This window comes from Marmota monax, unplaced genomic scaffold (genome assembly GCF_021218885.2).
Source record: "Marmota monax isolate L192 unplaced genomic scaffold, Marmota_monax_Labrador192_F-V1.1 WCK01_AAM20220418_F8-fsc00332, whole genome shotgun sequence".
NCBI classification, from domain to species: Eukaryota; Metazoa; Chordata; class Mammalia; order Rodentia; family Sciuridae; genus Marmota; species Marmota monax.
In genome coordinates, this window is record NW_026693576.1 from 866,440 (window position 1) to 882,206 (window position 15,767).

At 40.6% G+C, this 15,767-nt stretch overlaps 1 protein-coding gene across 9 annotated transcripts in view; it reads left to right on the top strand.

The window, feature by feature from the left end:
• The window catches only part of Dlc1 (DLC1 Rho GTPase activating protein), a 470,384-nt gene extending 466,980 nt beyond the window's left edge, over positions 1-3,404 (top strand). For all 9 annotated transcript variants that reach the window (XM_058583954.1, XM_058583953.1, XM_058583952.1 and 6 more), the window contains one exon: positions 838-3,404. In XM_058583954.1, coding sequence (XP_058439937.1) covers positions 838-958 — 121 coding nt within the window. In that variant the 3' untranslated portion in view covers positions 959-3,404. The remainder of the gene's footprint in view (positions 1-837) is intronic.
• The last annotated feature ends 12,363 nt before the right edge of the window (positions 3,405-15,767 follow it).

The window sequence follows — 15,767 nt, forward strand, 5'->3', positions numbered from 1 at the left end:
TCATAAAATGAGAGAGAGCTGGAGATATAGCTCAGTCAGTAGAGTACTTGCCTCATATGCACAAGGCCCTGGGTTCAATCCCCAGCACCACCACCCCCCCCCAAAAAAAAATGAGTTTAGGCTGTATAGAAAATGAGTGAGATAGAAAAGAACAGACCAAACAAATGAAGTTCTGAAAACTCTAAAATATCTCTCATGTTAACTAAATTCTCCTTTGAAATATTTACATCTCACTAGTTCTTCAGATATCTGTATCTCTTTCCATGATGTAAGCCGAAGCATTTCTTAAGCAGTTTCACTCAATATCTATGTTCTATGTTTTGTTCCTTAGAAAACTTTGGTTCCAAATGTGCAATGAATATCCCAGGAAATTGCCTGGGGATTAAAAAATGGTTTTGGGATTTTTTTTTTTTTGGATACTGGGAATTGAACTCGGCCTCACTCAAACACAGAGCCATATCCCCAGCCCTATTTTGTATTTTTATTTAGAGACAGGGTTGCTTAGCACCTCACCATTGCTGAGGCTGGCTTTGAACTTGTGATCCTCCTGCCTCACCTCCTTAGCTGCTGGGATTACAGGCGTGTGCCACTGCGCCCAGCAAATAAGTAATCTTTACCTACACATTTGGTCCATCAAGAAATGGAAGTGGTACTAGGGGTGTTGCTAAGTGGTACAGAGTACTTGCCTAGTCTGTGTAAGACCTTGGGTTCCATCTCCAGCACTAGCATAAGGGAGAGGAAAAAAGGAAAAGAAAGAAATGAATGTGTATTTGGGATTGCTTTCATCTTATTTCAGTGTTTTCCAACTAAATCATGGGCTTTTCCTTTCTTTACTAGGGGTCACATGCCAGAATGGTACACAAAATCTTTTGGACATTTGTGTGCAGCTGAAGTGGTAAAGATTCGAGACTCCTTCATTAATCAGAGCACTGAAACCAAGGATACCAAATCTAGGTGATTACTGAAGCATAGCAACTGTGTCCACCACCTGCGTGATTGTTTCCAGAACCTTGCCAGTCCTTGGAAGAATCAGTGTGTGTCTGATCCTGAAGCAAATACAAGTCAGAGTATAGAAAGTGACTGTAGCAATTTGATACATTTTTAAAGCTGCTTCCTGTTTGTTTAAGGTCTATTCTGGAGACCTTGACTGGAATATATAAGACTGTGCATATAAAAAAAGAAAAAAAAAAGTTCTTGTATTCTAATTCAAATTGCTTCTGAGAAGCAAAACTCTTTAAATACATTATGGAAGACAATGAAGATATTTCATTCTCTGTGATATCGGTGTACGTTACCTATGTCATTGATTTGCAGTATGTCGAGGGACTGGTGTATCCACTGGAATAGTTGGTACTTGTGGACATGTTTTCTCACTGAGATGAGCAAAGAAAGGTTTGCACAGAGGAGTGTGAATGTGTGTTTGTCACTGGTTGAGTGGCATAGATGTCTACGTTGGAATGCAGTGTCTGGCACACTGAGATGCCTCCAGGAAGGATGTCGATGCAGCAGGTTCAGTTTAACCTGGAATAGTTGACTACCCATGGATCCATCCAGAAAGGAGACCCAACAAACACTTGTCTATTTTTTCTTTTCCAGGTTGGTAAGCATATTCCTTATCCACCACTTCTTCTTTACTTTAGAAGTCATTGCAGGTTCACTGTAACACTCATTGCAAATGCAGTTTGTTTTTAGACCTGATTGCAAACAGGGATGTAGTTTTAACCAATAAAGATGACTTCAGGAACAATAATCCCCTTCCCCTGACCTTATTGGCTCCAAGGCACAGGGGGGTTTTGTTTGTTTTTATCTTTTTAAGAGAGGTAAAAACTAAACACTCCATTTACTCCTAAATCGAGCATCAAAACTTTTTTTTTTTTTTTAACCTGTTACAGTTCTTTGCAGTTTCATGTGTATAGCACAGACTCTTTGAGACACTATGCATGAGAACATGGGAAACCGTCCCAAGGAAATTCCTGTAAGTTTAACCCAGGCACAAAAGCCTTTTTTTTTTTTTCTTTTTTCCTTTTTTGGTGGTTGTTAACAGCATTCCTGAAAGCTGCACATTTTTATTAATTGGTTTTGTTCTTATCAGCAAATAGGTTTTTCTGGTTTCTTGGCTTTTGTTTTGTTTGTTTTTCCTATATTTCTTTTTCTTTTCTTTTATGATGCCCTCAAAATATATTTTAGTCCTAAGGGGAAGTAGTAGTCACAGTGAAAGAATACAGCACAGTTTTCTGGAAGGGTGGTCTTTATACAGGTTTTACTGTAATGGTAAAGATTGACTCTAGAGACAGTATTAGTGAATTTATTTTGTATGGATCAAAAGTGAATAATGTATGAATGAGAGTTGTAAGAAGGATTTTTATTTTGTTATAACTTAGTTACCATTGTCAGTGTTACTATTTCAAAGGTTCTTTGAAGAGTTGGGGGGTGGGTCAGATTAGAATTTTAAAATTTGAGTATTTTGGATATCAGTGTTCCTCGTAAAGATATAATTGTATGGCTTCCAGATTTGTAAGATTGTATGTTGTATATACCATTCTATTAAGAAATATGTACACATGTCTGTCCACTGTGCTTTCAGACATAGGTAAAGCATGACAAAGATTATTATTTAAAATATACTTGTATTTATACCTCAGATATTCTTTTGGGTTTTGTACCTCAAGGCTTTTTCCCCCTTAATGTAAATACACTTTACATGAATACAGTCTAAGTGAAAAAAATAAATAAAAGGAAGAAGTTTATAATTTGCTCTATATCTGTACAGAATATAATCAGTAAGTGCACTATTAAATGTTTAAAGTAAGGGAAAAGTCTGGCCTGCTTTACTTTATTTTTGCATCTTACTCCCATCCTTCAAACCACAGATTGCAAAGCATAGCAACCCAACTTTGACCAAAATTAAAAGACAGATTGGCTGAAGGAAAAAAATCAGACTGTAAATTCATTCCAAGGCCAAACTGCAACTGAGCCACACTCAATCACAAACAGGAAACTCTGGAGAAGGTTCAGGAAGCAGGGTGACTCCAAACAAAGGTCCAGTTAGGAAATGATGCCCAGAAAGTTACGAGAATAAGCAACAGCAATGGAAAGATGCTCATAAGCAAAGTCAAGGTCACTACACTAATTTGTCCCACAAAAGGTTTCTTCTTCCCCACTGTTGAGCTTCCCATGGAAAGGAGTCCTTGGGATATTTCGAAAGGATGTGGATATTTTCAAGAACTCCCACTTAGCTGGCCTAACACCTATCTCCACAACTGATTCATGTGGCTAACTGCCTAGACTGTAAGCCCTTCAAGGGCAGGCGCGTCTCCTGCACAACCTCCTAACCCTCTACAGCAGCTTTTCAGTGTTTTTTGTACTTGGAGGCACCTAATAAATTTATTATTTGCTAAAGTGAATTGGTTGAATTTTCTTCTGTGGTTTCAAAGGGGAAAGATCACAGTTCCCTCACTGCAGCTCATCACTGCCACTTTGAGATTGTAAAGAAATTGTTCCACCTGCAGGATCCTACAATTTAAACTAAGGAAACCAACAGAGATACTATGCAAACTAATTCTAAATTAAAGAGTTCTTTGTAATGGATTTTTTTTTTCTTTTCTTTTTTCCCCCAGTGTTAGGAATTAAACTCAGGGCCTTGAATATTCCAGGAAAGTTGTCTACACTGAGCTATACCCCCAATCCTTTGTTCTGGAATTTTAACCAATCTAAAGCAATATGATGTCCATCTTAGAAGTATTATTTTGGCTGGGCATGGTGATGCACGCCTGTAATCCCAGTGGCTTGGGAGGCTGAGGCAGGAGGATTGCAAGTTCAAAGCCAGCCTCAGCAACTTAGTGAGGCCCTAAGAAATTTAGCAAGACCCTATCTCAAAATAAAAAAAAGGGGTGGGGATGTGATTTAGAGGTAAAGAGCCTCTGGTTTTAATCCTTGGTACAAAAAAGAAAAAAGAGAAGTCTTATTTTGATAGTATTATGCCAGGAGTAGAATGGGAGAAACAACCCCAGTTTAAACACACACCAAGGTGTTTTGTTTGTTTTTTAAACTCTGACTCCAGTCCTGGTTTCTTCAGAGCTGCTTAAAAATAAACATGTCTTTAGCCAGAATACCTCCTACTTTTCTTGTTTGAAAAGTCCTGAAACTCTTGAAGTTACTAAGACATTGCTCACGCAAGGCTACCAGGATGGAGGAGATTCTGGATTCTCTCACAGGCTCCCTATGTGGATCTAGATTGCTTTTGTCACACCATCCACCTCACTCATTTAGTCATTTGCTTGGCGCCAACTACATACACTACACCCAGCGCTGCAGACAATCATGAGCAAGACTGGCATCACCCTGCCCTTGCACAATTAAAATCCACCCTCAGACGCTAAAATAGAAATGATAATGCCAAATAGCAAGCAGTGGGACAGGTTCTTAGGTGCTCAGGAGGGTGAGCTCTAAAGGTCCTGACAAAGCTCAAGGTCATTGTTACAATCAAAAGGTCCTTTCTCTCAATTTGTAGATGGAATGAGTTGGAAATAACTAGGGTTCTTTAATACGTTGTTTTGTTTAGTTTTGTTCTAAGGCTGAGGAGACAAGTGGAATTTGAGGAAGCCAATGATCTATGATTGCTGCTTTCCCACGTCACTAGTTAGGGGTGTGTAGAAGTAGGGCTGCGTGAGATTTCATGACATTCATGTGTCTTCATACTACCTTTGTCAACTTTTTACACACTTTCTTGAGCCTCACATGCACCCCATGAAGCATGGGTGTTCTCATTGATCTATGGGCAAAATGTGGCTCACAGAGATAGTGACAAATTCAAGTACCGTGACCTGGAAGAACTAGAACTCTGATTCCAGCTCAGCCTACTACCTCAAACCACCTGCCATTTGCTAATCCTTCCTTAACTGGGAGGCATTTTTCTTAGCAAGAGCCAATCCACCATGGCATTCGCATCCGAATTAGGAAGAACTAGGAGAATGAAGGTCTAGAACAAAATGACCACATTAGAGTCCCCCCCAAAATAAAGTTATTGTCACCCAATTACGAAGACGATTTAGGAGAAATCAAATAGGTCAAGATAAAGATGATGAGGTGAATGTCTTTCCCTTCTCTTATTGGCTTCTTCATTTGCAGCCCAGAACCAGAATTCTGGTCCTCTAACTCTGCGATACCTCCTCCTGCCCTTCCATCATAAAAGAATATCATCAAATGCTACTGAGATATCCGTGACGATGCTTAAGGGCTCTTCAAATAGAAAGATGCATTCATGAAAGTAAAATAAAAATGAGCCAAAATGCTTTACCTCACCTGCCTGTTGAGGCACACATCAATGATTATAAAGTAGAAATCCTAAACAATGAGATCATGGCTTGCATGTCATTTTTGTGTTCCATCAGGATGAAATTTGCCTAAGGAATTTAAATTCCATTTGCCCAAGGAATGCAAATTACGAAAGACCTCAAAGAGCCTCTGGCAGGAGAAGCTGAGGTAGGTCTGTGCAGTGCACAGATGCAATAATTTGGGGCCCATTCTTGAGGCGTTGCAGTCTCTTGCAGGCAGGGAGTTTGCAGAATCATGTTAGCGGCTGTAACCCAAAGTAATTACCTCTGGTGTGTGTACACAGTTCCCATGAAAGCAGCCAGCTTGCCTCTCTGGACCTAAGGCTCTGTTGACACCTATGGCCTAAATACCTTGCAGAGATTTTTCATCTCATGGGATTTTTTTTTTTTTTTTTTTTTTTTTGAGAGAGGAAAAGGATGCATTTCAGGGCTAGAAATGCTACCACTCTTAGGGGATTCTCATTTCCTTCTCTTTCCTCTTAAGACACAAAGCATCTCGGGAAGGAAGCCTTACTCTTCTTAACCACTCTGAGAAAGGCTTCCATCAGCAATGATGAATTTCTTGTTTCTGTAGAAACAGTTCGACTCCTAAGGAGGTTGTTACAAAAAGCTTTGCAGTGTATAGGTACTTCTCCCCCCCACCCCACCCCCAGTGCTGAGTCTCTAACCCAGGGCCTCCCTCGTGCTAGGCAAATGCTCTACCACTAAGATATAACCAAAAACCTGGCTATTGGTACTTTTAATAAAATACAATTTTTTTTTCACTCAGGTCTGAATAAATTCATTCTCGAGGGTTGCAACCAGATGATGTGTCCAAATTAAACACAATAATATGCCAAGCACTGGGATATATGCTTTATATAGTTAATATCTCATTTAACTCTCAGCAGTTCTTAGAAGAAGAATTTGTTAGCTTCATTTTATTGACAAACAAAAATTAGTTTAAAAAGGCAGGAATACTAAGAGAAATAAAGTAGCTATATAATGTTTGTAAGGGACTCAAATCCTAGAATTGAATTTAGAACATCCTGCCATGAGAACAGTGTTCTATATCTGTCCTTTACAATAACTAGCTGATAATACATGTGGCTATTGAGCACTCAAAATACAATTAGTCTAGCTTGGGATGTAGCTCATGGTAGAGCACTTGCCTACCATGCACAAGGGGTTCAATCCCTAGTACCAAAAACATGGATTTTACAAACGATTGTAATTGAATATACATACAGAAAAAAATTATTAACATCATTTCCTTTAAAAATATGGTTAGTGTGATTTAGGATCTGAGTGCTTAATTTTCTGTAATTTTTATTAATTCAAATTTGAATAATTGCATGTGGCTAGTACTTATGGAATTGGACAGTGCAGAGGTTGCTTTAAAGACCTAAGAATATTTCCAAGGAATTCAATCCCAGTCTTTCTCTTCTACTTAATTATCCTCTGTCAAATAAAAAAAAAAATGGAGCAAGGGGACAAAAGGATAGGGAAAAGAAATGTGGTGAATATTTGTAAAAGTGGAACTGGCCACATTTCAGTTCAGCTAATGACCACTCAACACCCCACCAGCCAAAAGGCTCACACTGTGTCTCCCCAGCCGTGGCCACTGTGTCTGTGTTTCACAGGCTGGAGATGGATGTCCTCTTTTCTTTGCGGTCAGCAGATCCGTACATCTCCAAACCAGAGATAAAGATATGGTTGATCTGAAAGAAAGCCTCATAATCCAGAATATTCTCCTTGGCTTGTTGCAAGCAAAGGACCCTCACAGACACGGCTGCTCCAGCCACCCACAGTCATTCTGCTGTGGGCTGTGCCTGTTGGCTCAGTTTCCCTGGTTCTGGTATCGAGCCTTTCTTTCACGTTGGTAAGATTGGCCACTTGGCAGCAGGGTCAGAGACTTCTTCAGTGAAACGAGTTATTCATCCAGGTGCAATCATTTGTATCTTAAATGTGTCCCCAAAACCCATGTGCTAAAGGCTTGTTTCCCAGGGTGGCACTACTGGAAGGTAGGGGAAACTTTAAGAAGTAAGGGATAGTGGGAGGTTTATGTAATTGGGGGCATACCCTTGAAGGGGATTCTGTGAGTCCATCCCCTTTCTCTTGTTCTCTTTCAAGTCCCTGCTGTGAATTGAATGGCTTTGCTCTGCTCTATACTCTGGCCGGGATATCCTATCACAGGCCCAAAGCAACACTAATCAATCATGGATTGAAACTTCCAAAACTATAAGCCAAAATAAACCTTTCCTCTCTATAAACCTATTGCCTCAGGTATTTTGTTACCATAACAGAAATCTGAATAACACACCAGATCTGATAACAAAGATAAGTCTGCACCTGAAAGTTGTGGGTGAGGGATGCTAAAATGCATCTCCCAGTCTTCTTAGTTCCTAGCTTTGTCTCTCCAAAGGACTCCTCACTATGTTTCTTAATATATTTCTTTTTCAAAAATTTCAAAGTTTATCATACTAAATATCATGCTGGTATAAACCAGCATGGTGGCACACACCTATAATCCCAGCAACTCAGAGGCTGAAGCAGGAGGATTACAAATTTGAGGATGCTAGCCTCAGCAGTTTAGTGAGACCTTGTCTCAAAATTAAAAATAGAAAGGGCTGGGGATGTAACTCAGTGATAGAATGTCCAAGTTCAATCCCCAATACTGCAATAACATGAAAATAAAAATAAACAGTTTAGGGGCTAGGGTTGTGGCTCAGTGGTAGAGCACTTGCCTAGCATGTGTGAGGCACCGGGTTCCATCTTCAGCACCACATATAAATAAATAAAATAAAGGTCCATTGACAACTAAAAAATAGTAATAATAATTTTAAAAAAGACGTTTAACTAAGAAGTAATATATTTGGTTTCTTATTTTGAGTATAAATAATGTTTGTATGTATGTATACATATAATTTATAACTGCTAATCAATACTGGAAGAAAGAAATATGGAATAAGTTTTAAAATCGGCATGAGATTTGATAGAATTCTCAATGAGAAACGACTTTCTAAGACTTTTAATACTGACAGCCGCCAAGGTCTGGAGTTATTGTGGTTCCTATTCTCTCCAGCACTTGGCATAGAGCTGCTCAGTCCAGGAAATGGGGGATTTAACAATTGTCCCAGAAAAACCATCTGTCCTTGCTTCCAGGGCTAGCAGATAGGGTTAACTTTTTCCAAAAGCAAAGATAAGGCAAGCTCTATTTTGCTGCTGTGTTTCAAACTGTAAACATAGGAATAGATCACTAATGGCATTCCAAGGAAGCAGGAAATTCAAAGTTCATACAGTCTGTGAAGAACACTGAAGCAAGAAGAAAATGGAAACCCCTGGGACTATGGGAAATGCTGAAATATCCCAAAGAGCCGGAGAATATTTCACCCCAAGACCCTGGAATTAAAAAATAAAATACGTTTTCCAGCATCTAATGGAAGGGGCGGGGGAAATGCTAAATTTCCAGAGGCCAACATCCTGGCTGATAAGGCAGGACCAGGGTCAAGCTGTGGGCTTGGGGGCTTTTTGTTATTGTTGATCTATATTTTGTTTTAGTTAACCTACTGCCACAAACACTCTTGGATCAGGCTCTGTCACGGTGCCACCATGGACATATTCAGGTGACCGCCCCTGACATCCAACAGTACCATCCATGAGCTCTCACCTGACAAGTGACCTCAGTGCAGAGCTCAGCGTGAGGTCCGGCTGCCCTCACAGGACCAGCAGCCATTTAAATTCAGGACCTCAGTAGGATTTGAACAGGGCCATTTCACACCGTGGCAGACCTGAGAGGAGAAGCAAACTTCAGACTGATAGAGCCATTTATTTGCTTCCACCCACATCTAGTGTTCCCTGATCCTAAACCCATTTACTCTCCAGAAAAGCACAAATGGAGATAAAGTCAGCAAAGACAAGGGACAAGCCTCCAGATACAACTAAATCCTCATTGAAGCAACAAACGAAGAAAGAAAATTCCAGAGGCTGGAAAGGCGGAGGCAGGAGGGTCTCGAGTTCAAAGCCAGTCTCAGCAAATTAGCAACTCAAGGAGACCCTGTCCCAAATCCAAAGAGCTGGGGATGTAGCTCAGTGGCGAAGCATCCTGGGTTCAATCCTGGTTAAAAAAAGAAAAAAGAAAGAAAGAAACCACATAGTAGGAAGGAAACAAAAGCAGGACCAGTACAGAATTTTTAGTTACCAAAGGCTGCATATTTAAAAACTCTCTCCTCTGGGTTTGAGGGCATCCAGCCAAGTTCTAAGTTGCCTCAGGGATGTGATTTCTTCCATTTTCATGCTTATGTCTTGGTGTTTTCCTTTTTCCATCCCCTTGATATTCGGGTTCTTCTCATTCTGGCTCCTGTTCCTTGGTACAAATGCCTCCTTTCTCTCCTGGGACTTTTCTGTCTTGATTCCTTCAAACTCACAGAAACTTCAAGCTTTCTGATTCCACGGCCACCCGTGGCCTCCCACACAATCTGCTCCCTGTGCCCCCTGTCTCCTTCCAGTCTTCCTTCTCTTCTCTCCTCATCTCTCACACTTCCATATGCCTCCCCTTCCCATACCTCACCCGCTCCATAAAAAAAAAAAAAAATTACAAAAGGAAAAATTATTTGAAATGGGTTTTTTTAAACATTTTTTAAACTTTCCTTGATTTGTAAAGCAGAAAAATCACTTTGTGTTTCTCTTATTTCTATTCATTTAATGATGCTTCTCTGCTAGATGGGCTGAGGAATTCTTTATCCCTTCTGGAATGAAGAGCTGTCAGGAGTTGTTACAGAGCACAGCGATGGTAAGGAAATAGGTGGAGAGATAACAGTCACTCAAGAAGTGACCCAGGGAGGGGCTGGGGATGTGGCTCAAGCGGTAGTGCGCTCACCTGGCATGCGTGCGGCCCGGGTTCGATCCTCAGCACCACATACAAACAAAGCTGTTGTGTCTGCCAAAAACAAAAAATAAATATTAAAAATTTCTCTAAAAAAAAAAAAAAAGAAGTGACCCAGGGAAAGGAGACAGCCATGAAATGGTATATAGAAAAAGTAGTTTCAGGACATAGATCTGAAATGAAGCAAATTTGCCCGTGGAGTAGAGAATGTCAAGATGCTGGGAGGGATACACAGAGCATCAAAGTCAAGGGACAGGCCTTTGGTACAGTCAAGACTAAAATAGTCTCTGGTGTGCAAGATACTCAAGGGCCATGGAGTCAGAGAACATCAAGGTGGCTGGGACTTCCAAGATGACCAAATCCAAGCATCTAATTTTCCAGAAAGAGAAGCAAACTTAGACTAGCCCGAGGATTTAAACCACAACAATAGATGGGCTAGAAACAGGTTTGGAGGAAAGCAGTCACCCTGGAAGATCTTTTCACCCCACCCCTGCCCCATAAAAGGGTAGATAAATGCTTCAGTTTTAGACATTTCTCCCCCATCTACTTCCATCAGGGTGCCTTGCTCAGAGTTTCCTTCAAACCTCTGACTGCCCAGGGGTGGGGCCCTTGTCACTTCCAGCCAGTGCTTTGCCTATCTCTACTCCCCTGAAGCTGTGAGTATCCCTAAGCTTTCATGAATAATACCTTGATAATTTTCATGAATTATTCCTTGAACCAGGCTGATCAACACAATTCTAATTTTTCCCATGCACAAGTTGGCCCCCCATTGACAAGTTCCATATCTGCCAACTCAACCAAACATGGATTCAAGAAATTTTTTAAAAAATCATATGTATCTGATCTAAACATGTACAGATTTTTTTTTCTGGTCTTTATTCTCTAAACAAAACAGTACAACAATTTATATAGCATTGATATGGTATTAGGTATTGTAAGTAATATAGAGATGATTTAAAGTATACCAGAAGATATTTGTAGGACCTACCTAATATTACACCATTGTATTTAAAGGACTTGAGCATCTGTGGGTTTTGATATCTAAGGAAGGTCCTAGAGTAGATCCCTCACAGAAACGGAGGGAGGATGGTATTCATTGGGCTATATGAGCAATTGTTCCTTAAAGCAGGTGAGTCTGCACCATTTTAGTTTTTCCATGTCTCATCTTATTTAATCATCTCCATAAAAACCGATAAAGCTGTAGGCATTGCTATCCTATTTTACAGATGAGGAAAACCAAGTGCTGCTGGTTGTTGTCCAGGATTCCCTATAGGGTTAATCACACATAGCCTTAGGAGCAGAACCCAGCACATGGTAATCACTTGGTGTCTGTTCTTTTTAATATTATACTAGAGGTCAAGTCTTGTGGCAGATAGCAGCATAGACTTTGCAGCCAGTTTCTGGGGCCAAACTGCCATTTAAACTAGCTGCGTGATGTCAGGGAAATTGTTACTTAACCTCAACTTTCATTCTTTTTTTTTTTAATAATTTTTAGTTGTAAATGGACCCAATACCTTTATTTTATTTATTTCTTTGTGGTGCTGAGGATCAAACCCAGTGCTTCACACATGCTAGGCAAGCACTCTTCCATTGAGCCACAAAACCAGCCTCTGGACTTTCATTCTTATCTATAAAATTGAAATAATAATAGTAAGGAAATTAGAATAATGCCTACTACACACCAAGTATTATGCATTATTACTTCCGAATGACTGTTTCTTATTCTTTCTTAGACTAAACATATGTCTAAAATAAAAATACACATATGTAAGATCACAATTCATCAAGATTAATAGCATCCTGGACTTGAGCTGTAGCTCAGTGGTAGGGCGCTTGCCTAGCATGTGTGAGACACTGGTTTGATCCTCAGCACCACATAAAAATGATGAATAAATAAAATAAAGGCATTGTGTCCACCTATAACTAAAAAAAATGTTTAAAAAAGAAAAGATTAATAGCATCCAAGCTTGAACAAAAAGACTCCATGAAGAGCTTCCTCTTCTTATGGAGTCTCTGAAATTTAGCAACATCAGCCCTAGATTTTTACTGAGCAAATCATCCAACAAACAGTTGTTGAATACCTACTATGTTCCAGCAGGGAGAAGCCACAGAAGAGTAAGCCATCATTCAACTTGGAAGCATAAAGTTTTTCCAAAGAGAAGGAGAAATCATTTTAATAGAATGTGCTACTGTAGAGACTCTACTTAGAGGTGGAGAGAAAGAGACATCTAAGCCAAGTATTGAAAGATGACAGAGGGACTGGGGAGGGGCAGAAGGCATTCAGGCAGGGGCAGCCTTGGGGAGACAGGCTGCCTGGAGGAGCCTGGCTTGGTGAGGAAGCAGGAAGGTTCTAAGAGTTCAGGAAGAAGGAGCCACGGGAGCCTTCAGAAGCAGGCACTGGTGAGATTGTGAAGGGCCTTGCTTATGACTAAGAAATCTGAATGTCACTCAAAACAATGGGAAGCTTTGGAAGACTTGGAGGGGAGGAGCAATAAAATTAGATCTGACTTTTTTATAAGAGAAACCTGCAAGTGTCGTGGACGCTGGATTCACAGATGTCTTGAGGCAGGGAGAGCAGTATGGAGTCCTTTGCAATAATGCCCACAAAAGATCATGAGCCCCTGAGTCAAGACAGTGGCCTAGGGATGAAAGAAGAAGAGGCCTATAATAGATAATGAAGAGGTAGACTCAACAGCACTCTGTGGCAGTTTTTTGAGATTGAAGGTAGGGCTTGCACTCCTAGCCAGAGCTCCACAGCCTGGCTGCAAGGTAATGAAGCCATTGACTGAGAACAGTAGTCCAGGGCGAGAAACAGGCTTGAGATGAGAAGGGAAAGTATGGAGAGTTAGATTGTCCACTGAGGCTTCTGTAGGACATCTAAGTAGAGCTGTTCCACAGGCCAAGAGTTCCTGAATGTAGCCTGGTCTAAGGCTTAGATTTGGAAGGTAAATGGTAGCTTCAGCCATAGAGGTTTAGGAGATATTCTGGCTCCAAGAAGAACAGAAAGGATTCGCCTGTGCTATCCCAGCTCCAGACAGCTGTTCATGTGACTGGAGGTCACCTTAAAAAAGGTTTCAAGGCCATGAGACAGAGAGATGGATTCTTTGATAATTATCAGAAACCTAATTTTTCCCCTCCCTTAATTTGATCTATATATATATATATTCTATTTATTTTATTTTTTTAAATAGACCACAGTGGAATGCATTACAATTCTTATTACACATATAGAGTACAATTTTTCATATCTCTGTAATATTTTAAATTTCCTAATTCACTAGTTTATCAGAGACAGTGAATTTTATTTATTGATCCTTTCCATGGTAACATGGAGAAATAGAAAGGGAAAAAGAACAGCCAGAGTCAACCAAAAACAATTAAATGGAGTAAATGCGCATCCAATGAAAAGAAAATCAAGAGGGTGGGCACAGTGGTGCATGCTTATAATACCATTAGATTGGGAGGCTAACGCAGCAGGACAGTGAGTTCAAAACCAGGCTCAGCAATTTAAGAGAGACCCGAAGAAACTTAACAAGACCCAGTCTCTAAAAAAAAAAAAATGTATTTAAAAAGGGCTGGAGAGGGGCTGGGGTTGTGGCTCAGTGGTAGAGTGCTCACCTAGCTCACCTAGCATGCACGAGGCACTGGGTTCAATCCTCAGCACTATATAAATGTAAAATAAAGATATTGTGTCCACCTAAAAATAAAAAATAAATATTTTTTTAAAAAGGGTTGGGGATATGGCTCAATGGTTAAGCTCCCTTGGGTTCAATCCCTGGAACCACAACAACAACAACAACAACAACAAAGTCAGAAATGGTCCTAGACTACCTGATGTTCAAGTACAATGAAGTTAGTGTTTGCCAGAGTAAAGAACTGGCTGCTTACTTCAGTATCTTCAAAATGCATAAACAGAACCAAGAAAAGACAAGAAAGGGCAAATGCAAATCATGTCCCAGCACAGGAAGGCTGTCTGAACTAAAACACTTTGTTGACTTTAGAAGGAATGGCATCCTTCCCAGTGTGGTGTCATTGGTGATCCTTGTGATAGTCAGAAGCTTCCATAGGCCCTTACGTGTGTGGGTTTTGATACATTATAGAAAACAAATTAGGTTTGCTTAGTCAATGCACTTCAATGGATAGTTATTAGTTTTCAAAATGCAAAGTCTCTGGGTATTAAGGAACAAACAAAAGAAAATGAGCAGGTACCCTGGATGGTGGAGCTTGGGAACTGACTGCAAGGTCTCAGCTCTTACTCACTGTCCTTATTACTGAACTGGGCACCACCCAGCAGTGCCACAGGCATCCCCTGTGGTGAACCAAAGAGCCCTTTCTGCTCACATGTCAGAACACCTCTGTGAAAAAGGTGAGTGGAAAATTTTAAGGCCTGCCTAGCCAACTCTAAGCAATCCTTTAAGAGAAAGTTATGCTAAGAAGCCCTCCAGGTTGGGCTCTATTTTGCCATATTATTTTGCAATTGTCCGGGTTTTCCTTTGTTTTGGTTTGGTTTTATTTGCTTAGTCTGGTTATATATATATATATATATATATATATATATATCTTCTATAAAGGCAAATCTTACTATATTCCTTTGTTGTCCCCAATACCAAACACAGTGCCTAGGATAGTCTCAGAGTTCCCTAACTGTGAGGACCAGAACCAAGTGGGTTTTCCTTTGTTTTGTTTTAGTTTTATTTGCTTTGGTTAGAGTCTGGTTCTGCTATTGTTTGTGTGTGTATGTGTGTGTGTGTATGTAATATAACTTCTGTAAAGGCAAATGTTTACCGTATTCCTTTGTTGTCCCCAATAACAAACACAGTGCCTGGGATAGTCTCAGAGTTCCCTAACTGTGAGGACCAGAACCAAGTGTGCTTTATAATGAGACTTCCATCTACACACAAAAGATGGAGAAAAGCACACTCTTTTCTACCAGAATGTTTCAGTTCTGGGCTCAGGAAAATGGTGGGGGCCAGGAAGGCCTCCCCCCTGCATGGTCTGGGTCAGCTGAACCAAGGAATTTCTCCCCCCATGTGATAGAGTGCCTTAGTGTATTTTCTATTGCCATTGACCAACTACCTGAGACTGGGTCATGTATAAAGAAGACGAGTTTATTTGGGCTCACAGTTCTGGAGTTGGGCAAGTCTAAGACATGGCACCAGCATCTGCTGGGCTTCTGGTAAGGGCCTCCCACTGCAGAGTGGGAAGAGGGGTTGAACAGAAGAGAAAAGGTGCTGAACTCCTGCAACAGCTAACCCACTCCTGGGAGAAAAGCATTAATCCAGTCATGGGGCTCCATCCCCAAGGGACCCAAACACCTCCCACAAGGCCCACCTCCCAACCTGGCTACACTGAGGAATCATGGTTCCAAAACAAGACCTTTGGGGAGAGACACTCAAACCATAGTGGGGACTGTCCCTGCAATGACCCAGCAAACCCAAACACCTACTAGACAGTATCCGAGGCTTTAGGGTGACACAATGAATACTAGATGTGACTCTTGCTGACTTGGAACCTCCATCTAGACAGGAAAACAAAAAACTGACAGTCCATGAGAGCAAATCTCCAGGGCC